This window comes from Ictidomys tridecemlineatus, chromosome 3 (genome assembly GCF_052094955.1).
Source record: "Ictidomys tridecemlineatus isolate mIctTri1 chromosome 3, mIctTri1.hap1, whole genome shotgun sequence".
NCBI classification, from domain to species: Eukaryota; Metazoa; Chordata; class Mammalia; order Rodentia; family Sciuridae; genus Ictidomys; species Ictidomys tridecemlineatus.
The window spans coordinates 123,663,407-123,688,928 of NC_135479.1; the positions used below are offsets into that span (position 1 = coordinate 123,663,407).

General features: G+C 40.2%; 1 protein-coding gene across 1 annotated transcript in view; it reads left to right on the top strand.

Annotated features, from left to right (window-relative positions):
* Usp13 (ubiquitin specific peptidase 13) overlaps positions 1-25,522 on the top strand; it is a 105,628-nt gene that overhangs the window by 26,253 nt on the left and 53,853 nt on the right. The window contains exons 3-6 of the mRNA XM_005330276.4: positions 1,643-1,703; positions 10,536-10,657; positions 16,937-17,079; positions 18,928-19,112. Of these exons, the coding sequence (XP_005330333.1) occupies positions 1,643-1,703; positions 10,536-10,657; positions 16,937-17,079; positions 18,928-19,112 (511 nt within the window). The remainder of the gene's footprint in view (positions 1-1,642; positions 1,704-10,535; positions 10,658-16,936; positions 17,080-18,927; positions 19,113-25,522) is intronic.

Here is a 25,522-nt window from a genome sequence, read left to right on the forward strand (position 1 = left end):
AATCTGACACCCGGGCACAGCCATATTTGATGGTAGCGTAGTTCTCAAACCCTGCCGATTTCCACTGTGGAATGATGTAGGAGCAGAAGCATAGGTGATGGTCTTTAGGGGGAAGTCCAACCCCCTACTCCCAAGTCTTTGCGTGTATCTCACCATCAGGGAGAGCCCCATGTCCTAGGAAGTCTTCATGCAGCCTCTTTCCTTTGTTCTACCTCCACCATCATGCAGAAATAGGGGTGGGGGTGGGGTGGTGAGATTGGAACCATGAAGAGGACACCATAAACTGCCATCGAGATTTCAGGTTATCTTCAGGATTGTTAAGTGAACCTTTGGTTCCATTTCATCTCTTTTTGAGGAAGGTGAGTGGTGGGGAGGGGAAGGATTCTAAGAGAGGAGACATGTATTTGGCCTCAGTATTTGGAGGAACAGGTTTTTGAAAGCTGAAGTATTCCATAATTTCATTATTCCCAAGATGTGAATGGTAAGCCTTAGTAGAAGCTGTAAAAATCTTAATCTGAGATGCACAAAAATGAGTTGGCCTTCAATATCAAATATTGATTGAAAGATGATCTTCCTCACATCAGTGTCACCCACGTCCTTGTTCATTCACTCCCTGAGCTGATGGCTTCCAAATGAACACCTCTCCAGAGCTAAAATGAGTTGGCCTTCAATATCAAATAATGAAATGTGGGAAAGTAGACTTAGGACTCCTAAAACACATTAAAGCTGTAGAAAGTGCACAGCAAAACTCTGACACAGTAGCCACTTGGAAGGATCCTGGGGTTGGTGCCACATGCTACAATCTGTTGGAAACATGCTATTCTCTAATAACTGAAAAAAAATATGCAGTGTGGACATGGTTTTCATCATTGGATGCAAAAGTTATGGTAGTTCTATCTGAGAATCAAGCTACTTGTGTGAGCATCAGATGAATGACCTCTTAGTCCCACTGCTTCTCAGGCATTTGTTCATTGCTGCTGCTGACGTTCACCATTGGCAAAAAAATATCTAAAGCTTAGGATCACAGCCACCTGATGGTGCTGCAGAAAGCTTGAGGGAGGCTGGATTGAGGCTTCATATGACAAGGGTATCAGAGATGCACATTGATATTTGTCAGATCTTTTAATAATAGTTGTAGAGAATGCCTAGGACCAAGCTCTGGGGATCCCCTGAGTAAGCAAGGGAACAGGACTCTGACTTCTTGGAGTCACCATTGTCTTTTCCTTTTGTCAGGCATGACAAGAGACAGCCTCTCTTTGGAGGCCTCTTTTCCCAGTCCTCTTGGCAGCACTTGCTAATTGAAACCCAAGCATCTACTTCATCTTGATCCCTGGTTACCACCTCACTTTCCAGAAAAGTTTTCTTTATAACTTGGTGAAAATAATCAGGTGGGACCATAGCATTGCCCTCTACCTACCTGCATGGAACTGGGTGCAGTTCCTATTTATCCTGGAATTTCTAGATCGGGTTGACTATTTCCCCTGAAAATTGGGAACCTCTGAAATACACACATGTGCACACACGCGCGCGCGCACACACACACACGCATGCACGCACACTCATATATATATATATATATTTTCTCAAACTTTATTCTGTAGGCTGCGTTTTAATGATCTCTTTCTCTTTTTTTTTCCCCCAGAAGGTAAGAGGGGCATCTGGTGGAGCTTTGCCAAAAAGGAGGAATTCCAAGATTTTTTTAGGTAATGTAAATCATTGTCAGCAGTTTCCTCAGATTTCCTCTGTGTGTATGTGTGTGCGTGTGCATGTCTGAATTACAGTAATTATAGGTTCTTTATTGTTCTACAATATAAGGATGACAGGCTCAAATTAAATCAAGAGGTTCTGACTCCACTTTGCATTTACCTGGTGGTGACGGTAGCTTTGGCACCCTTAGTTGGCTCTAGTGCTTTGAAGTGATTATGTTTATAGTGACTAGAGTCACTTGAGAACCTAGCTCTGGTCTCTCTTTTCATTGACTGGGAAGAAGAGCCAGTTTTTCTTTTTTTAAGAAAAATTAGCCTGGGCTGGGGATGTGGTTCAAGCGGTAGCGCGCTCACCTGGCATGCATGCGGCCCGGGTTCAATCCTCAGCACCACATACAAACAAAGATGTTGTGTCCGCCAAAAACTAAAAAATAAATATTAAAAAATTCTCTTTCTCTCTCTCTCTCTCTCTTTAAAAAAAAAAATTAGCCAAACTGCAAGTTTTTGGATTTCAGCAGTTTGTCCATTAATGTCCCTTTTGATTACACAACCCAGTCCAGGATCCCACTTTGTATTTAATTTTCATGTGTCCATCACCTTTTCCAATCTGTGATAGTTCCTCAGGCTTTCTTTGTCTTTAATAATTGTGACACTTTTGAAGACTATTGGTCAGTTATTTTGTAGATTTTGCCTCACTTTGGGTTTGTTTGATGTTTTATCATGAAGAATCTGAAGTTACGTATTCCTGGGGAAATTTCCACAAAAGAAATGTGTCCCTCTCAGTGCATGCAATCAGGAGGTACATGACATTGGTATGGCTTCATGCTGGTGATGTTGAACTTGATCACTTGTTAAGGTTGTGTCTACAGGGTTTCTCACTGTGAACTTATAATGTAATTAATAAATACCTTGTGGATGCTTTGAGACTAAACTAATGTCATACTTTCTTAGAGTATTTTAAAAATTGATTTTACCATCTATGAGTGGATCTTGCTTGTAATAATTATTACGGGGTATTTGTCTAATGGTGGTATTTTAATTTCCCTCATTCAAGAACAGTCAGTTTTGCTTATGTTGACTTCTATATCATAAAACTGTGGTCATATTTCATATTAGGCTTCTGATATAGTTTCCTCAGGAGAAAAAAATGATTCGATGTTTGACCAACCAGTTTACATCTCTTATTTGAAAGAAATCTCAAAATTGCTTGAATAGTATGATTTCATTTTGGTAAACAAAACAAAACAATTAAACAAACAAAAAAAAATATATAGTGTATATATGTATATGTGTACATATATGTATGTTTGTATGCATGCATGTATGCATATGATTGTCTTTGTATGTACATATGTGTATATATACACACACCCATATATAAATATATAAATGGGAGACTGGAAGAATGTACTCCAAATTGTGAACAGTAGCTCCTTCCTGGTGATAAAATGATTCTGATTTTTTAATTTGTATTTAAACTTTTCCATAACAAATATATGTTATCGTTGCAGTGAAGTCTCATGCATTATTTGATAAGTAGACTCACTGAAACAGTCATGGAGCTGAGTTTCCTTCCTGGTTTGATTCTCAGTTACTCTGTGCTAGGCCCAGTTTTGCTGTCTTCTCTCCTGCTTTCCAGCTCTGGGTTTTCTTTAGAAGGCTTACTTGCCATTGCTTTTTCCACCCTGGTCAGTCTTTCCCATTTCTTAATGTGCCCCAATCAACCAACCAACCCAAACCAGCCTTGCTGAAATGATTGAATGCATTGTGATGCTCTGGTTTTTATTTAGTCTTTTGGTTCCTTCCACTGATACATAGTTAATGTGAAATCTGAATTAAATGACATCAGTATGAACTTCTTGAAGGTAGAAATAATTTAACATTTTGACATACTGTTGCTACATATTTATTTATTTTTGGTTGAGTGAAGTTAGCAAAACTCTTAGCCTTTATTAAAACTTTGTGTCTTTTACTGAAGAGACTTTGAGGTTGCTTTTTTTTTTTTAGTAATTATTTTGATATAGAGGATATTGTCAAGTCACTATTTAAAAAATTTATTTAACCAATTGAATAGAGGAAAGGGACCAGGGGGAGGAAAGAAGAGAAGGAAACCGGAGGTTCCTGGGAATGAAATTGACCAAATTATATTTTATATTGTGTGCATGTATTTTATATGATGATGTAAGAATGAATCCCACCATTATGTATAGTTGTGATGTACCAACAAAAATTAATTAAAACTTAAAGGTAAGCTCTGAGTTTTTGTACTTTACACTCCATGGGCCCCTTTGATTGTTACCCATCATTTCATTTCGATGGGATTTTTCTTACTAGCCACTCTGTTCAATCAACATTTTGTGACTCAGAAGACTACAGGATATATCTGAAACTCAAAGCCCAGCCTGAGTGTTCTGTTTGGACTATGTTCATTTTAAAAAAATTTAAACTGGAATGGCATTAGCTCTCTGGGGCTTTCTCTAGACCCCATTTCTCCCTCTTGTTTTGCCCTCAAGTGTATTTACGTTAGTGCCTCCATCTGTGTAAGATCTTAGTGTTGCAGGCTTTGAGTGACAGTTTTCTCCACCACTGCTTCTCATGTTCCAGGAGCAAGCATTTTTCTCTTTTCACACTAATCACAGCTCTTGAGTTCAAGTAGATATATCCTGTAGTGGTGGGTCCTATTAGGATTATTTCCAGTTTATGTAACAGAAAGCTTTAGATATTGACATCTTTAAATAAGATTCGTGCTTATTTCTCTCATGTGAAGGATATTGGGAAGCAGTTAAGTACAGAATAATGGGATGGCCACGTGTTCATTAGGGATCTTGATTTTCTGTATATTTCTGCTTTATCCTCCCATCTTGGCCTGTGACTTCCAACCTCATGGTCATTTGGCCCAAAGTCGGTTTAGGGACTCCAACCATCTCCTTCCCATTTGGAAAGCAAAAAAGAGGAAGGGGGAAGGAAAAGAAAAAAAATGTAATTTTCCAGTGTAATTACCTGCTTTTTGTCTGACTTTTCAAAGATCCCCACTTGGAGTACACCTCTCTGATCAGAACTTGGTCACACCCTGCTGCAGAAGAGACTAGAAAATAAAGTCTACTAACTGCTTCACTGAGTGAAGTTGGGGGTTCTTACTAAACAGAAAAGGGAGCACAGGTAGTGGGAGGCCGCTAGTAGCTTCTGCCATACACATTTCCCTTTTTGAAAGGGACATTAGGGTCATCTCTTTATAGAGGGGAAAAGAACTCAGACCTGTTTGGCAATTTCTTTTCATTTCTTTGACTGGGAAGCACCATCTCACTAGTTCTGAAATGTAGTTGTTGGGATGCCCTGCCTTCCCCTTCATAAAGCAGACGTAGATGGCCAATGCTTTATTTTGGATTGAAGCTTTTTTTTTTTTCCTCCCCTTCCATTCCCCTGATGATTGTGTGAATAATTCCTTTTCCAGTGACTCAACAGTGACATTAGAAATCACTGTTTGATTACAGCCTTTAATAATGATTTTGTCAGGGAGGTTGAGGCCTTTAGCTGGTACTGAACAGCTGGCCCGAGCCTCCTGCGTGTCATCCGCCTCTCAGTGGACAAGTCATCCTTCCTCTGAAACACTTTGCTATCCATTCAAGTGAAATGACCTCATCTCCAGGCTTTGTTGGCAATTTGTTCTTTAATCAACAACTGTGATTATGGGTAATGTCAAAATCATTTTGAATTCTATACTATTTTGCATTTAGCATTTAAGAATATTTTCTGAACACCTAACCTATGGACAAAGCTTAAAATTTTACAAAAAAAAAAAAAAAAAAAAAAAAAGAATTGTAAAAGACTGTGTAGTGAAAAATTTATCTCCCTTCCCTGTCTCCCAGCCACTTGTTCCCAGAGACAAATGATATTTTCAGTTGGTTCATCTTTGTACACCTTGTTTTTCCTTTCAGCACTTGTCTGAACATAGGCCATGCTTTTAGGTTTTTTCCCGCCCCCTGTGGATGGTTGGGAGCCATTGACACTTTGGTTCCCAAACTGTGCTCTGAGGCACCCTAAGATGCTGCAGTGGACTCACAGGAATATTTTAAATATTTGAGGGAACAGAGATGATCAAACCTGCATGAACTAACCTTGATGTTAGTTTTATCCTGTATTCCTTCCAGTGACTTCATCTCTTTGAAAATTCGAGTGTTTTTTTTTTTTTTCCTTTAAGTTAGTTGTTTCTATGGCCAAAGACCAGGACCTTATCAAGATCAACGTGGAGGGGTGGCAGTGTCCAGTCTGATTTAAGGAGAAGTTGTGCAGTTCACCTGGTGCACACATCTCATTAGTAAAGAATGGTGGTTAAGAATGAGGTAAAACAGTTTCTAACAATATGTGTGGATTAAGTTTTCAAGTGACTACTAAGTGATACCACAAATACTTAGTTTTCTGGACCTAACTACTAAATGAACAGAATGATCAGGTATTTCCTTCGGCTTAGGTCCCCCCATGAAAAAACTGTTGGGTAATTTTTCATTGATGTTTTTAGATACCATTAGGTGGTCTTTTAGGAAGATAACTTGCAACAACATGAGAGTTTGTGATTTTCAGAAGTTAACTGACATAAAACTAGAGTGTTTTATGAGAAAGAAGGAAGGAGGCAGGGAGTTAAGGGAGTCCAGGATCTTCAAAGAAATATCCTGGGGCTTACATTATGATTCTGGCCTAAATGTTCATACATCTGTATATATAACTATATATCTATCTCCACACACACACACACACACACGTATTTGTACATACACATGTAGCAAAAAAGCTACAAATGTGTGAATAACTGGAAATGCATTTAAAATACCATCTCATTGGTATGCCATAAAAACAGTGTTCAATACTCATATTTTTGTTGAGTCTCCTTTGCCAGTTTTCATGAATAGGAGTAAATGAGTTAAGTTCCTTTGTGTTTAAAGAGTGGAGCATTGAAGAGCTACCACCAAACCTCAGAGAGCTCAAATTCCACTTTTTGATTTAGCTATAGCATTCATACTCAATGAGAAACAAGTTGAAAACAGAAAATTTGAGAAAAATTCTGAGATTGGGCCTGTTCAGACCACTCATCCAAGCTTTTGGGACCAGAAGGTGTAAATAACTCCATTTACCATTTCCTTCTGGAATGGGTCAAAGGAGGAGTTGTGTTTTCAAGGGGCTTTTCCCTCATGCCCTCTTCAAAGGTAAATAGTTGGTCAGATTTTGCAGCCACAGGACAGATTGTTCACCTCCAGCACATATGATGAAGTCAGCGTGGTCAAGCCAAGAGGGCTCTGCAAGAGGAATTGGAGCCTTGGATTTATTTTGTACTGCCCAGGCTTCTGGGAGAGAAGGGTGTAGTCCCAGCCTTTTCTCCCAGGGACCTGGGAGATTATTAAAGTGGAATTGGGAAGAAGTTTAGCTTTGCTTTGTTTTAACTTAGAGAAAGAGCTTTTCTAGGTATTGCCAATAATAGCCACATTGGAAAGTAGGGAGCCCCAGTCCTGTGGGTCCCCACAGTATGATTACTCTGTAGGTTCCTCAATTAGATATTATTTGCATTGCGAGACTTGATTTAAAGAAATATGTAAATTTTAGATCATACTTGGGGCTCTGGAGCCTTATGTTCAGAAAGCCTTAGATTTGTCTCTTAAAATCAGCATGGAGGTCACCTCTGCTAAGGCTTTTCCCTACTTAAGATGTTTGGGAAAGATCATGAGCCCCTTCCATTCTATTGAATTAGAAGTACAAGTAAATTATAAACTAAGTGTAAAGAAGTAAAACGAAGTTCTGCTTGTCTTACTGCTTCTTGTCATTGGCTGTTCCTGGACACACAGGAGCAGCCAATGAGAACAGCAGCACAACACCTCCTTGGGTATCCTTGCTTTGCTGTCATCCATCCTGAGCACACTAGTGATCTTGGCTTCCTGAAGTCTCCTTTTATGAATGTGTGCTGAGTGCATGGTGTATGTGGGGGCACTGTGCAGAATTTGGGGATATGGGAGGTGAATACGACTTGTTCCCTCTCTGAGCTCATAATTGAGAAGCATTTGAAGATCTACCTTCTCCACACTTAGATCATCTGAAAGATTCCCACACAGTGCCATGGTTTTCCTGAAACTTATTTCAGGATTACTTCTGAGCTGGTGCAGCTAAAGGGAGGGGAGGCATTTTGGATGGTGTTAACTGTTGGGAATGTGGAGAGGGTAATGAAGATGTGATGCTGGTGATTATCTGTGAGTCTCTTGGACTCATTAGATCCTATTAGGTGCCTTAAGACCTTATCTTGCTTAATCCTGTTAATCTTATGCAGTAGATAATATTATCTATAGCTTACTCATGAGGAAAATGAACTTGGAAAAAACTCACTGGGGGTGACAGAGTTAGTAAATGTTAGAACAGAATTTCTTTTGGACTTTGTTTGCTTATTCAGACCATGTAAGATTTGAATTAGAATTAGTGAATATGTTTTCTTTGGAAAAGGGACAAATATTATCTTATATGAATCCAAACTGTACATGAACACAAGATTTGCACTTTGGAAAATGTGGTATATATATACACAATGGAATATTATTCAGCATTAAAGGAGAATAAAATTGTGACGTTTGCAGGTAAATGGATGGAATTGGAGAATATAAAGCTAAGTGAAGTTAGCCAATCCCCAAAAACCGAATGCTGAGTGTTTTGTCTGATTTAAGTATGGTGACTCGTAATGGGGTTGGGGGGGTGGACATGGGAGGATTAGCTGAACTCTAGATAGGTCAAAGGTGAGGGAGGGGAAGGGAGGGGGCATAGGGTAGGAAAGATGGTGGAATGAGATGGACATCATTACCCTAAGTAAATGTAAGAAGACATAAATGGTGTGACTCTATTTTGTGTACAACCAAAAGTATGAAAAATTGGGCTCTATATATGTAATATGAATTGTAATGCATTCTGCTGTCATACACACACACACGTGTGTGTGTATATATATATATATATAATAAATTAAAATAAATAATAAATTAAAATAAAAAAGAGATTTGTCCTTGGTTATTTAAAATGGTTACATGTGCAAAAACAAAGAATATTTTAAGAGCAAAGTTCACCCACTCAATATTTTCATTGGTGCAGGTTTTTTTCCAATTTTTATCTATGAACATAATATAAAGTTGTCTGGAGAGTGAAGATGAATTTTTAGTGTTAACATAGCAAAAACAGTTCCATGTTTCTGCATAGTCTAAATAACTGTCATTTAAATAATATTCTGTTGAGTTGAATGTCATTTTTGTTGAACATTTTAGGTTCCAGGTTTTTTTTTAATAGATATAGATAGTGGGACATTCAAATTTTTATAGCACATACAATGCCTTTTTGTTTGAATTATTTGCTTAAATAAATGTCTTTCATTTCTTTTTAAGCTAATAGAATCTTTAAAATCATCTTTTATTTATTTATTTATTTATTTTAAAAAAATTTTTTTAATATTTATTTTTTAGTTGGTGGACACAACATCTTTGTTGGTATGTGGTGCTGAGGATCGAACCCGGGCCGCACGCATTAACCTTTCATGGCTATCTAGCCATGTTGTTTGGTTCTTCATTTTGTAGTTTCTGATTCTTACTATTTAGAATCTTTTCTTGAAATGTTTGGATTGTCTTTTCTCTATATCTTATTTCTTACTTACACCTGCCCTACCTTTGAGAATTCCAGAGCAGAGGTAAGATTTGCTAGGTTTTTGGTTAAAGGTATACAAGATAATAACAGGATCTGGATCCTTTGGTTCTCAGGCAACTTTCAGAGTCTAGTCAGGTGACTTTCTTCTATCTACAGTGCCTGTGTTTCTCCATGTGTTTGTGTTCCTGTTCCTGTGTGAGTTTGTGCGTGTGAGTGGCATATAGTTCAATTTTCCTTTTTGTCACCATAGTTCCAAACTTAGAAATATACAAACATGATCTGGGATGCTGGCATCCCCACGAACGTGAGACTGGAGTGTCCCTGTAAATATTGTGACAGGACGTTTCCTTGAGACTTCATCTAACCTTTACCAGAGATTAACCAAGCAAAGAGGTGATGACTTAAGAGATAACAGGCTGGAGAAGCTCATCTTTCCTACTAGGAATTCTCTGCAGCTCAAGGGCAACAGGACTGCTCACATGACAGGGTTTCCCCAGCTGGTTTACTCTGCAAGATCTCATGACCATTAGAGGAAGGGAATGGGCACAGGGGAGAGACAGAGATAAGGTGAGAGAGAGAGAGTGAAAGGGAGATTTTGTTTTTAAATAATAGCTGCTATTCATTGATGACCCATTGTGTGCCAGGTGTCTTTTCTACAATTTCTCATTTACCTAAATGGTGTGAGATAAGTGTTATTATCTCCAGCTGCAAATGAGGAATCTAAACAGATACAAAGTTTGTGACTTGCTGCAAGTAACATGAAGTTTTGGGACCAGCCCTGAATCTAGGTTTACCAGTTCTCAAACCCATGCACTTTCTTCTATATGATAGCCCATTCCTGTGAAATCAGCTATCAGGTATCCCCCAAATCATATTTAGAAATATATTCCCTTAAAAATCTTTTAAGAAATCTGTATCTAGCTTATATGTTTGTTCTGCTAGGCTTCGTAATATGACTCAGTTTTCTTCGTACATCTGTCACTGGTAAATCAATATTCATGACTAAGGGAAGATGGCAGGACCTGTTATTCCTGGTTTGGGGCAGACAGAGGGTCGTGTCAGAGTTGGAAATTGTAAACGTCACATCCTTAGTACGGTGTCCCTGTGGTGTTCTGGCTTTCCCAGTGTGTGCTGCCTCACTTTTTATTCTTTGTTTTTTTGTTTTCTCCTCAGATCTAGATACTGATGACGATTTAAATAGCGACGATTATGAATATGAGGATGAAGCCAAACTTGTTATATTCCCAGACCACTATGAAATAGCACTACCAAATATTGAGGAGTTACCAGCCCTGGTCAGTGAGTGTGCACGGCTGCTAGCTAGATGCGCGTGACTCTGTCAGGTGTGTGTGCGTGTGCCATGTGTGTGTGTATGTGTGTGTGTGTGTGTGTGTGTGTATGTGTGTGGGACGGGGGCAGGGAAGGTGAGGGCATGAACAGGGGCCTGTTGCTTCTCCTCTGTGACAGGGTCTCGTGGGGTTGTGGTTCGGTACTGCTGGGCCTCTTACTTTCAGTGCTGGTGGGCTTCATTGCTCCCCAGGCCAGCCTCCTCCAGGGTGGTCTGGCCTCCTTGTCAATCTGTTGCTTGATTTGCAAAGTGTGCCCTTCTCATGTGCACAGACTGCTGGAGGGGGGACCATCTTCTGATCAGAAGGATGACAGAGTATTTTTAATTGGGCTTCTCATGTTGTCTTTCCATGTAAGATTTTTGCTTGGGCAAACTAAAAGTGTGCCACTGTAGAATGACAGCAACACGGTTATGAAAAAAACCTGACCCTCAAAAATCCCAGGTGTGCGGGAGCTCTGGGGAAGTTCACCTCTGCTCCTGTGAAGACCATTTATATCTTTAGCAATGAGCGTTTCCCATCCCCTTCCCTTCTCTTTTCTTCCTTTCCCTTCTGTAAGAATCCAGTTTTGTGAAGGGATTCTGAACTACTTGAAGCTGGGGCTGGTGGCGGTGATGGGGGATGCCATGATGTTTTCCTTTGCTTCTGGAATCTTCCAAGATGGCACAGAGTTCTTATGGGGACCCTACATGTTTTTCCTGCTCTTTCCTCATTTCCTGTGTTGCCTCCAGCACTTCACCCTCCTTCCTTTTTCCATTTCCTCTTCCCCCCCCCCCTTTTTTTTCCTGTTTTCAACTCTGAGCACACCTTGACCTCTCAGGGTCCTGCCACAGATGGCAGGGGGCTCTGCGTGAGTCAAGTTTAGACATGCCAGTTCATTCCCCACCGCCCCTCTTCAAACTCTGCCAGAACCAAAGTCAGGTCTTTAGGTCCCACCATCTTCTGGACGTTACGTGACTATAGCCATCTGCTCATTTGCTGCTGCCAAGAGGAGACCTTTGTGCTTAGGGTTTCCAAGTTACCAGGGACCAGGTTTCTACCACTTAACCTCTTTCCCTTGATCTAATTTATATCTAAATGTGTGACCATCCAAATGAGAAATTTGTGTATTTATCTATTGTAGCCCTTCTACTTATTAAATGGAACATACCCTTTTCCATTCCAAGTGTCCAGTACTTAGTGAAGCATGCAGAATTAAATTACCTTTGCTTTCTCAGGTTCCCCATGTTGACTCATGTGACTGTTAGCAAGGATAAGATATATTAGTGGACAAAATGGTCTTACTTTATCCCATTACCTGAAATGATACATTAAGGCTATGCCCTTCTTTGATAGAACTCTTGTTTCTGCTGTTGGAAACGAAGCAGCATATTGTGAATAAATATCATGAGAAATTATTTTTCTCTCAATCACTCATCATGAAGTATGTGAAAAAAGTAAATAAAAAAACTTCTTAATCATCTCTGTATTCAGAGTATAATTTGAACTATGAATATTCTTATTTAAAAGGCAAGTGCCACAAAAATCTGAATTCATAAGATATATCATAATTTTTAATAGAGTATCTTTTAAAATACTTTAACATGAAAAAATTTATTACTTAAATACATTAAGAATCGGGGAAGGGGCTGGGGATGTGGCTCAAGCGGTAGCGCGCTCGCCTGGCATGTGTGCGGCCTGGGTTTGATCCTCAGTACCACATACAAACAAAGATGTTGTGTCCGCTAATAACTAAAAAATAAATATGAAAATTCTCTCTCTCTCTCTCTCTCTCTCTCTCTCTCTCTCTCTCTCTCTCTTCCTCTCTCACTCTCTCTTTAAAATAAAAAAGAATGGGGGAAAAAAGAATTATTTGGAAGTGGTTGAGTAGTAAGATTGAATAACAAATCAGGATTTATCTGATGGTAACCAAGAGGATTTAACTACACAAAAGATGCTAGTTACTATATTTTCTTATCATGCTTTTGCTGTATTTTTTGGTATTTGAAGATTCTCACTTGAAAATTTATTTATTTATATATAGTACCAGGGTTTGAACCCAGGGGCACTTAACTACTGAGCCACATCCTCAGCCCTTTTTTCATTTTTAATTTTGAGACAGGGTCCTGCCAAGTTACTTAGGGCCTCCCTAAGTTGCTGAGACCTGTCTAGAACTTGCAATCCTCCAGTGTCAGCCTCCCAAGTTGCTGCTGGGATTACAGGTGTGCACCCCTGTGCTTCGCTCTTTTTAAAAAAGTCGTTGGTCTCAAAAATACCCAAGAAATGACTCTTCCTTTATCTCTTGAGTGTCTCAGCCCAGAACAATTTCATTTGAGAGAGTTATTCTGTATATTCTATCAGAAAGTGAAGCCACTTCTGGGTGTTGCAAGTTTTACAGAGGCAACATTGTGGGCTCAGCTGGGGCCTTGCAGTCTGGAATTCAGTGTCTTCATTTCCCACCTCAGGAACCTGAGCAGTGGATGCTGTGCTGGTAGTTTAACAGCAGGCTTCTGTGGGAAACAGCCCTACCTGTGGTGTGAGATGATTCCCTCAGTGTCCACTCCTTCCATGGCCAATTTCAGGCTAACATCATGACATCATAGAATGCAGTTTGCAGAGAGGTGCAGTAGCAGACTATTTTTACAATTCCCACTATTCAGCTAAAGTAGATGTAAGTAACCTCAAGAACATGTAGATGGTAGATACAGTAAGATGTCTAGAAAGTGAGGAGTTTTTGAAGTGAGGAGTTACGTGCTACCTTTTAAAGATATTTTATGTATGTTTATATATAATTTAATTTTTAATAAGGGTTGTGTTTAGCAACCATCTTGCAAAGATTTCTTAATTTTTTTTCTTTTTTGGTACATATAAATGTAAAAATTGTACATATTAATGGGATATCATGTGAATTTTTCAATACATGTATATACTTAATGATGTTTAAATAAGATTAAACATTCTGTCTCTTGAAACATTTGTCATCTCTTTATGGTGAAAACATTTAGAATCCTTTTTTAAAATTATTTATTTTTTAGTTGTAGGTAGACACACAATATTTTTATTTCATTTTTATGTGGTGCTGAGGATTGAACCCAGTGCTTCATGTGTGCTAGGTGAGCACTCTACCACTGAGCCACAACCTCAGCCCCTGAAATCCTTTTTTAAAGCTTTTGAAAATATATAGTATATAGCTGTTATCTGTTATCTCAGTACTGCTCTTATCTAACTGTAACAGTTCCCATTGGTCAATCTTTCCCCAACCCTTCCTCTCCTCTACCCTTCCCAGCCTCTGGTAACCACCATTCTACTCTCAACTTCTGTGTGATCAACTCATTTTTATATTTCACATATGAGTGAGCTCCTGGGGCACTTGTCTTTCTGGGCCTGGTTTATTTCACTTAACAGAATGACCTCTAGTTCCATCCATGTTGCAAATGACAGGATCTCTCTCTCTCTCTCTCTCTTTAAATGACTGAGTAGTATTCATTGTGTGTATATACCATATTTTCTCTGTCCATTCATGAATTGATGAACACTTAGGTTGTTTCCATTTCTTGGCTATTGTGAAGAGTCCTGCAATAAGCATGGGAGTGTGAAATTTCTTAAAATTGAACCATCAACATGAGCCAGCTCAAGTGAGTTCTAATGTACCACTGCACTTGAGGCTTACGAGACTTGGGATAGAGCCAAGGTCTCCTCACTTCACTCCAGATAACAAATCCAAGGAAAAAGTAATTCACAGAGTGATTATAGAATGATTGATCCCGACCTTCAGCTATTCATAAAAAGGGCCTGTAAATGATTCTTTTTTTTGATGACATTTTAAAAACACTAGATCAGTAGTTTATAAAAGTGGTTCAGAAGTCTAAGGGAATTTTGTTGGATGTCACCAGAAAGGATATTCAAAGAAAAGGGAAGATTTATATTTGAATCTTCTTTAATATCACTGTACATTGCAAACTAGAGCACTAAAGACAATCTAATGGGGAATGAAAATCCAGAGGAGGAAAATCCAGAGGAGCAATGATCCATGTAGTTGGTGAAACAAATAAGGGGCTTATATCAATCAGATCAGACTAAAAAGATGAGGTGCTGTGGCCAGAGTGCTGAGGGGGCCTAGAAGGGACTCAGCACTGGGAAAATCTGGAAGAGGCTTTTAGATACTCAGCCATGTGTTTCACAGGCATCTCTGGAAGGTGGTGGGAGGTGAATTTTGATAATTGAAAGGAAAGACTAATTATGTATAGCCATTGTGGTGAGAGATAAATGAAAGCTTCTCTTTTTTAAAAAGAGAATGTCTGTTTGTTCTGTAATAGATTCCCAGACATTTTTTTTTTTTTTTTGGTACTGGGAATTGAATCTAGGGGTGCTTTACCACTGAGCTGCCTTCCCAGTCCTTTTAGTTTTTTTTTTTTTTTTTAAACATATTTTGAGTCAGTGTCTTGCTAAATTCCTGAGGCTGGCCTTGAACGTGCGATCCTCTTGCCTCAGTCTCCTGAATTGCTCAGCTAGATTCCCAGACTTCTGAGGGCTGGGACCTCTGTCTTGTTCCTGTCTGTACCTGGCCCTGTGTCATCACTGGGTAGGGTTAAATGTCACCCTGGAGAATTCACTCTAGCGAAGGATAGGATCTCGTTTTAGGGCCGATTACTCTGACAGCTGGGTAGAAAAGAGGGAATAGAGTGTAAGAAAAGAGAAACCTAGGCTGCTGTGTAGCCATCTGTGTGAGCCATGTTGGTGTCTGAAACTGGGAGGGGATGGCCAAAATGGAGAAGAGGTAGATGTCAAATGTATTGCTCCTGGAGGATTTGTAGGAGTTGCTCAGGGCCTGGGTGGTGGTGGGGTGACAGCTGAGAAACTTCTTTTGTTTCTTACTTGGTCCTAGGTTTGGTTGTCAGTGCTACTCTGGAGGAAATGGTCAGCTAATTGTGCAGAGAGTTAGCAATGTAGAATGCAAATTTTATTTTCAACATTTTTAAAAAATAATTCATTCACTTTTATTCCTTATCCATTGCCATTATCTAATTTTAGAGTATTTTTATTGCTCCCCCAAAGACCCCACTTCCCTTAACCATCACCCTATAAACTACCCTACTAGCCTATGGAGATCACTAATCTATTTTCTGTCTCTATAGATTTATCTATTCTAGATATACTAATGGAATAAAAAATATATTATTCCTTATGGTTGTATTTTTGTCATTTGCATATATTTTCAAGATTTATCCATGTTATAGCCCCTATCAGTGGTTTGTTTCCTTTTATTGCTAAATAATATTTCATTCTATGAACACATTACCTTTTATTTTATATTATTTTTATCACAGATACTTATTTGGGTTGTTTCCATTTTCTTATAAAAAAGGCTGCTATGAACATTTGCTTACAAGTGTTTGTGTGGTCACAGATTGACATATCTCTTGGGTATAACCCTAGTTGTAAAATGGTTGGGTTCTGTGGTAACTCTATTTAATCGTTTGGGGAACTTACTGTTTTCTAAGGTGCTTGTACCATTTTACCTTCTCATCAGAATATAAGTTTTTAAAGACATCTAGAAATAATTTGTTGTATTAAGCAAGTAGCAAATGTTATTGCAGGCAAGTGACCAGGATGAATTGGGTTTGGGGGAAGGCAGAGAACCTATCTTCCTCTTCTCTGGGTCAGTTGGTGCCAAGCAGGACATCACACATTTGCTCATGATGTGGACTTGTCTGGCACAAATATATCTAGGCATGTCCTGTCCAGGGTCACATTTGCACCAGATTAAGAAATGGAGCCACACTGCATACATTCCATTCAAGTGCCCTTGACTGCATGCCATTGTGTGATGAGTTGAGGATATTGGATATGATGGTGTATACTTGTTAGGAGGAAAACACCACTTGGGTAAATCCTGAGCATTCCTGTACCTAATTTCATCCTTGTAAATTCTTCCATCTCATACTTTTTACCCTGCTTGCTAAGTGGTTGGAATTGTTCAGTTTGACCTCTGAACTTGAGCTTACAAACTGCATTTGTTTCCTTGCTACCTTGTATCATTGCTAATACTCCCATTTGTAGGCCAGGGATGAAAACCTGGTTAGGTCCAGGGGAAAATGTAGGGAACCAGGGTCTCACCCTTGTGGTAAACGTGTTGTTTGAATTTTCTTCAGTTAAGCTGTATTTATTAATGGGCTTTGAGGTTTACTTTCCAGCAGTTGCTATTCTCACAAAATGTTTTTATATGTTACATCTGGGTTTGTCTTTTAGGTGACAATTGCCTGTGATGCAGTTCTTAGCTCAAAATCTCCATACAGAAAGCAGGACCCAGACACATGGGAAAATGAGTTGCCAGTATCTAAATATGCCAATAACCTCACCCAGTTGGACAATGGTGTCAGGATTCCTCCAAGGTAAGAGCCAAATATAAGCAATTAGCAAATAGCCAATTAGCCCCTAACAGTGGCCAAAGGAACATTTGCTTTTCTACCTCTTTTCTTGATCAGCAGTTACATATTTTCTTACCAAATGCCTTTTATTAAAAGGAGCTCAAAACTTCTCTGTAAAATAGCTTATAGGTTTGCAGTAGCTATAGAATGTACCCAGGCCATCCCCTAAACCCTCACCTGCACTAAAACTGCCAGTTGCAAAAACCTGAAATTCTTGGCTTGAGGGTTGTCTCCTCCTGCTGAAGCCAGCTGGGCCCACCATGGAGCAGTCATAAATGCCAGAGTCAAAGCTCCTTCCTCTTATCCTGGAACAGCCCTCAACCAGTGGTTGTGGAATGGGTGGATAAATACCTAGCCTCCTGCCATTCCAGGTGAGAAAACTGTCTCCTGTAGTTCTCCAGCTGGCCTGAGCCCCAGTTGCCCATGGTGGTCACCTGCTCATCAACACACCCTATATGGCTTCCTGCCCTTTCCTGTCTGCCTTCCCCATTCCCCTGGGATCACCTCCCACGTAAGCCACTTGCATTTAAGTTTTTGTCTCAGAGTTTGTTCTGCAGCAGTCTCTGGTTGTCACATTTTGGTGGAACTACTCTTGGGGCTGCATTGGCATCTCCTTTACTGGGTGCTGGTGTGTTTACAGAGTCAGATCCTGGAGGAAAGGGCAGGTGGTCCTTGGTTGGACCCTGATTTTACTGTATTCCATTCTGTGTGGTCTTAGGAAAGGAGTGTCACTTCTGAGTCTCAGTTTCTTCCTTTGTAGCAGTGGGGATAGTAAAACGGTGCTAAACAGCATTTACTAGAATTCAATAAGTCTTTCCGTAAGTTACCTGGCACATAGCTGATATTTCCCATTCCATTTCTTTTCTCATTAATTTAGATTTGCAGTGTAGTAGGATGTGCTAGTCAACTTTCCACTGTTATAACAAATACCTGAGATACCTGAGATAAATCAACTTAGTAAGAGAAAAAGTTTGTTTTGGCTCACAGTTTTGGAGGCTTCAACCTATGATCAGTTGGTTCTGTGGCTTTTGGACCAGTGGTGAGGCAGCACAATGTGGTGGGAGCTCCTGCTGGAGCAGGCTGCTCACTTCATGATAGGATGCAGAGAGAGAGGAAGAGGAGGAGCCAGGGTTCTGATAGCTTCTTTAAAGGCAGCCTCCAATGACCAGAAAACCTCCTCCTGGTAGTGCCAAGCTGGGGACCAAGCCTTTAATGCATGGGCCTTTGGTGGACACTCTAGATCCAGACTCTTCTATAAGGTTTTGTTTAAACCAGTTTTACTCTAGTTTTAAACTAGAATTGCTATTCTAATAGTAGATTCAGTTATGCATGTTCCTGGTTCCTGCTTCAGTCCTCTTAGCCAAGAGATAAACAGAAGGATATAACAATAGCAATTAATTTAAACTAGTTTAACTCTAGTGGTTAATGCTTTAGAAGTTAGCCATTTATATACACAGACCCTTAATGTTTGCAACTTGTTCAGGGTCCACTGTCCAGCACATGGGAATTTTGAGAAAATGACCTTCCCTTCTACCCCTCATGCTGTGTGTTGGTTTTCTAAAGTCAAAGAATCATCTCGGAGACGCTAGGAGGAGCTGGCCCACGTCTGGGAGGCAGGCAGGGTGCAGCGTGGTCCTGCTGCTCTGCTAGGGGTAAAGATAATGTTTGGAGGGGAGAAGGTGGGGAGGCATCAGTCTCTGTTACCACAGAGCATTTCTTCTGACCTGCCAGCTTGAGACGCTGTTTTTCTTAGATGTTAGTATTTTTGTTGTGCTCCGGCTGTTCTGACTGCTCTATGTCACTACTTTCCAGTGGTTGGAAGTGTGCCAGGTGTGACCTGCGGGAGAACCTCTGGTTGAATCTGACCGACGGCTCTGTCCTGTGTGGGAAGTGGTTCTTCGACAGCTCTGGGGGTAATGGGCATGCGCTGGAGCACTATAGAGACATGGGCTACCCTCTAGCCGTGAAGCTGGGAACCATCACTCCCGATGGGGCAGGTGAGTATGCCTTTTCCAAATCTGGGAACACGTAGTGGCTTTTTAGATTTAACCCATCCTTTTATCCCCATGGTGGGTGTAGGCTCTGAACTCTGAACTGCTGTGAAGTCTTGAACAAGTTTCTGATCTTTCTGATTCCCTGTCTGGAGAATAGCAATGGCACCTCTCTCACGTTTATGGATGAGAATAAGGCATTTAGCCTCGCGCACATACTAAAGCTTGAAAAAAAGAGAAAAAAGTTAGCTGCTATTGTTATATCCTTCTGTTTATCTCTCAGCCAAGAGGACAGAAGCAGGAATGAGGATTTTGAAGTGAACATGCGTAATTAAACCCACTATTAGAACAGTAGGAGAAAGTCCTCGAATTCATTATGAGGATTAGTACCATTTTAGGAACAAATGGGTTAATTATGGAGAAGATGAGTTTTAACAAATTCTCTTTGTTAAGAGTCCCAGAAATCGCCTGGCAGTGATGGTGTTCACGTTCTTTGAAGGATTAGGATGGCTTCCTACTTGGACTGTCAGCTTTAGAATCAGTTGTTTCTTTTTGCTCTCATGCAGCCTGTCCTAAAGTGTTGGCTTTTGGCCATGATTCTATAGTTAATTCCTCCTACCATTTTGTGATGGAGATGGGAAATAATTTTAGGTCCAGATGAGAAACTTAGATATTGATCAGAAGCTATGAGAAGGGAGGATACTGGGAAGGGAGGGGGAATGAGATGGATCTTATGTGTACGTATGAAGTATGAATGTGACAGAGAATCCCACCGTTAGGTATAATTATAATGTCCGAATAAGAAAAAAGAACCCATCATCTAATCATTCTTCAAAATGCAGGTCTATACCAGTACCCACCCCAACCTTTTCCATCTTCCCAGCTCTCTTGAGTCTCTCTGTTGCCTCTGTGTTTTATGGTAAGACCATGTTTTTAGAAGAAATATAGAAACATCTGTCTTCCCTCTTCTTGGTTATCGTTCTGTGATCGAATTAGCTTGCCTCAGAGTTAATTGATCAAGATCTTTCACTCAGTCTGAAACACTTCACACCAACCATTAAATGGGTTTAGTTTGTCATTTTGGAATATTTTTTCTTTTTTTTTTTGCAGGGGAGTGGGTATTGGGGATTGAACTCAGGGCACTTGACCACTGAGCCACATCCCCAGCTCTATTTTGTATTTTATTTAGAGACAGGATCTCACTGAGTTGCTTAGTGCCTCACTTTTGCTGAGGCTAGCTTTGAGTTCTCAATCCTCCAGCCTCAGCCTCCTGAGCTACTGGGATTACAGGTGTGTGCCTTCAAGCCCAGCTGGAAAATTTTTCTTGCTCCCAAATTTCATGGAATTCTTTTAATTCATTATTGTTTTTGGACAGGTGTCGTTCTTTTTATATTAATGTATTAGACTGATTTTCTAGTATGTATATGTGTTGGTGTTTTTCTTAATTTTTTAAAAATGAACTCTTTAGTTATTAAGAATATCAACCTATTATGTGCCATAGTTGTTAAGTGGGTTTATTTTTGTTATTGTTGTTAAAAAAGGGAGAACTTTGTTCATTCATGGAGTGTGTAAAACAGGGGCAACAGTGCAGACCCCATGTCCTGTGGTGATGGTTCTTGAATTCATGTAGCTGAAATAAATAATGTTAACTTTTGAAAAAAGATAAGATTTTGAGTCCTGTGTATGTTGTATAGTTCTAGTTTTAATAAAATGACTGTTTTCTAATTATCATTTCTTATTGTTCATGGATAGCATTAATTCTATTTTGTTTCCTTTAAATATGTTTAAATCTGTTTGTTAGCTATAACTTACTGTTTATTTAAAAGCCAAATGAATCAGTAAGAGTGTATATGAAGTTTCTTGAAGTGTTTTGCAATGAGCCTGTGGACCCTGAGATGCAGGAGGGTGGGTGTCTTCCATCTGGCGATTGGGGACACGTCCTGGTAAAGGTACCTCTGCCAACGTAACCATCTTCTACACTCATTGGACCCTAAAGCACTAACTACTTCAACTCACCCGAGACAAAGTCTCAAAGTCAGGACATTCGTTTTTAGGTCATAATATGAACCACAACTGCCAGTATGTGGGATGTTTATGTCAGTTTGACCAGTACATTCCCTCCCTGTGGGAAGATAAATTATATTTAGACGATTGCCTTGTGGACATGGAATTCAAGAAGGTTGTGGATTCAGTTACTTAATGATACCTTTATCTGATCATCCTGATTTCCTTTCCCCCAATAAGGATGTGCCTGTTCAATGAGAAATGCCTTCTCATCCTTGAGGTGTCTGTGTAGATTGTAGTTCTCCCAAGAAGCCCGGATTCCCCCAGGCTAGGCCAGGATGGTTGGCACATGTCACGAAAATAGGCCCCATATCCAGTTCCACTCTGAGTCCCCATGGGGACAATAACAAACAAAACAAGAAACAGCACACAAACAAACAAAAGCTTTCCTATGAGGAAAGCAAAGGGGAGGTTCTTGATGCGATGGGAGTAAGGTGAGAAGGAGGCTGGAGAGGTGTTTTTATTCCATCATGGAAACTAGTTATTAACCTAAGAAGGTGCTTATGGGCTACAGGTCACTGCAAGAGAGTGGTCCAGGAATGCACGAGGCAGCTGTGAGATTGCCTATTCCACTGGCTGCTCCAGGTCTGAAGCTTCTCAAGTTGGTCTTTCTTCTTTGGTCATAGCATTCACCTCTGACCTCTGACCCGGGCATAAGTTCCCTTGAGTTTCTCACAGCCTGATTGGAATCAAGGCATGACTGCCTCACTTTTTGACCTGGCTTGCGCCCCTCCTGTGTGCCTGTATCGTCTGGTGGTGCTCCACAGTGGCATTTTTCACAGGATTCTGAGATTGTTTGTTTAAGGGTGGCCAGCTAGAATTGTGGGGACTGAGCACCATATTTGTTATGCATCTAGCATAGCTCCTGCACATAGTAGGTGCTCAGTAGACATGTGTGGAGTCAACAGTGGAAGACAACACCAACAACATGTTCTTCTGCTTCACCTTTTTTCTTTTCTTTAAAAAAAATTTTTTTTGATGCCTTCTTACTCTTGTTAGCTTTTCTTTTCTTTTCTTTTTTTCTTCCTGACTACAGTCTAGGTTTGGTCTGGCCTGGGAGTTAAAATCATTCTTTAAAATGCTTGTCCATACCTTTGACCTCATTCATTTTGCGTTTATTTTTCTAGGGTAATTGCGGGAGCATTCTCTCCTTTCTCTTCATTTCATTTCTTTTTAGTGGCTGATGGCTTGTCGGCTAAACTCATGGTGGAGAGAGGTGGTTCGGGTGGAGGGGTCAGCCCTTCCTCTGAAGAGAACCTTCTCTTGGCCTCTCTGACTTTCTGTGCTGTTTGACCAAGAGATGGGGTTTTTCTCTCCATTTTCTGAGCAAAGCAGCAAAGCCAGCTTCCCCTGGCCTCCTCTCTCTTTCTAAACTCAAGAGCTCATCAAGGTGCATCTTTAACTTTCTGCCATTTTCCGGCTTAGGAGGAGAGCCTTGAATCACACAAGTGAGCCTCAGTCAGGAAGACGACTGAGGTTGTTCATGCCAGACCAGCCAGCTGAGACTATTTGAAATATTAAACTTTCACCTTACAAGGGCAGGGCCCCTGCTGATCTCATTAAACATTATTATCTTAGTATCTGTATTATCTTGTGTTCAGTAAAATACTTATTGGACAGGATGAATACATGAAAGAATGACTGGGTTAATCAATGTGGCCGGACAAGGCTAACTATGGTGCATTAATCCTAAAAGCATACCATCCAAGAGAATCATCTTGATCTTTGGGAATTACTTATAAAGCATTTTTTTTCCAGTTAAATTTGGGAAAAATAAAAAAAAGGGAAAAAAAAGTAAAAGAAATCTTTCCATTAAGTTATTACCATTTGATACTGTTTCTCACTGTCTCAGTCCTCGACTTCAATCTCTTTTTGTGATTCTGGGGATTGAACTCAGGGCATGCTAGGCAAGTGCTCTACAACTGAGCTACGTCCCCAGGCCTCCTTTTCTTATTTTATTTTGAGACAGGGTCTAAGTTGCCTAGTCTGGTCTGAAACTTGGAGTCCTCTTGCCTTTGCTTTGTAAGTAGCAGGGATTACAGGTGGCTCCACCATGGCCAGATCTAAATTACTTTTTAAATTTATTGCACATACTATTTTCTAACATGTTTCTCCCATGAATGGGGTATTTCTGTGCTAAAATTTTTCTTTTCTTTTTTTATGCTTGCTACCTCATGCTCTCTGTGGTTTAGTTTGTCATTTAACTTGAAATGAAACCATGACTGGTTTACTTCTAAAATGATCCCAGTTACTCACCAAACACAGCTTGGGCCATTCCTGGGTGGGACCCGCCATGGACTTTACAACTATAGTTCTTGGTTTCAAGTGTTAGGTCAAGTCAGGGGGCATGGAGGATAATAGTTGTCAGGCAAGGCTTATTTGCTGTGACAATTTTGAACTGAGACCTGACTGTTAAGCTGAAGTTGGAATAAAACAAGCTTCCCAATGAAGAACACGTAAGGCAGTCTTTTTCAGCCACTGAGTCTACTTAAAAAATTTTTTTTCTATGACTCTATGTTTATAAATTTTTAAAGATGACCAAGTTTAAGGATCAGAGTTCATTTTTAGACTTCTTATGTGGCACTCATTAAACTGTTTTTTTCATTGAGGTAAGAAATAACAATAGTATCTGACCAAATCCTGTTTTATCTCTGGGTGTTTAGTGACGGGAGTTAGGAAATGTGATTTTCTTAGTTGCAAGAGCCCGATGGGCCAAGAACCACAAAGGGCTGTGTGATTTTCCTTTATTTCAAAATGCTAGGCCAAAGCTAATGATGTCATTTTAGCAATTTTATATTTTCGAATAGATCTTTGATAATTAGAGTCCCAGAGTCTTAATCTTCAAAACTGTCTCCCTAGTTAATAATAACCAGAGATTGAGAACAATGGAGCCTAGAGAGCACCAGTGTTTGAGTGGCATTTTTCTGCTCTTTGTCACAGTTTAAAAACAGTGTTGATGTGTGTGTTTCAAGTTGTGAGTTCCAAGATTTTTGTTTGTTTTTTTAATTATTCAGACTTTTTTTTTTTTTTTTTGATTTTTTTTCCCCCTCTCAACTGAACTGGGGATTTTGTCTTTTGTTTTTGGTTTTTGAGAACACTGACCTACATAAATATAAATGAGGGTTACTATCGGCAAGTTAAAAATGGGCCCCTAGGAGAAGAGGAGTAGAAAGGAAAGCTAGAAAATGTTTAATCTGTTAATAATAGAAAGTTTGTCTGCTTTGGGGGCCAGGGAGTCTCCACATAGGTCACATAGGTCAGAGGGTGACCTGTAGCATCCACACAGTACTCTCTGTCTGTCTCTCTCTCTCTCTCTCTACACACTCACACACACACACCACACACACACACACAATTTTTTTCCTTGAGTTGTTCTAAGGAATAGGAAACTTCTTGGGCAGTTTCTTTTTTCTTACTCTCCTCAAGGGTGATAATTTTACATCTGTTTTCCTTGTAGTAGATTTTGTTTTTCAAATTTGGGAATGGAGAAATTGTGATTTTCTGAGGTTTCCCTTTCTATGAATGCGCCTAGGATGGCGCCTCACCATGGGTATCCTGAGATATCAAGAAATATTCTAATGTGCAGGGAAGAGAATTGGCCACAAATCTGAGAGCTGGTTTCTGGGCCACCTGTGGGGTTTGGGGGGAAAAATCATTTCACCTTCAGGAACCTCTTCCTCTGTAGTATGCACCTGAAAGTGTCTGCCCTACTGCATTGCCCTGGGAGGACAGATAGGGCAGGGGATCCTATGGTTTTGAAAACTGTAAACATTGCTCCGAAAACTTTACGGTGCCCCTGGGAGTCTTGGTAAATGAAGATTCTGATTAGTGGGTCTGGGACGGGGCCCAAGACGCTGCATCTCCCCGGTGTTCCCAGGTGATGCTGCAGCTTGGTTCTTGCACCACAGTTCAGTCCAAAGCTTTATGTTGTCGGGTGGGATGTTGTCATCATGAGGAGAGAAGCTGCCCACCCCAGCACAATGTGCCACCACGCAGGGCCTGGGGTGTCCGGAGCCTCCTGAGTTACCCAGGTGTGCCAGACATATCCCGGGTGCCTGTGCGTGCTGTGAGTGAGGCGGGCAGGCTGGGGAAGCACCTCATAGTCTGCACAGATCTCTCATAGGTTCCATGTAGTGTGAACACTGAAGTAGGAAAGAAGGGGCTCAGGGGAACGACTGGTGGGATGATTGAGGATGTAGAAGATTCCACAGACAGAATTTTGTTTGGTCCAACCATTTACCTGCAGCTCAGCACCTGTGTGCTTTCTGTCCCCACCAATTCTCCCCTATGATAGACATAGGTCACCTCCTCACCCTGGCCTCTTCTGACCTTAGTGTCATGCCACTGTATCT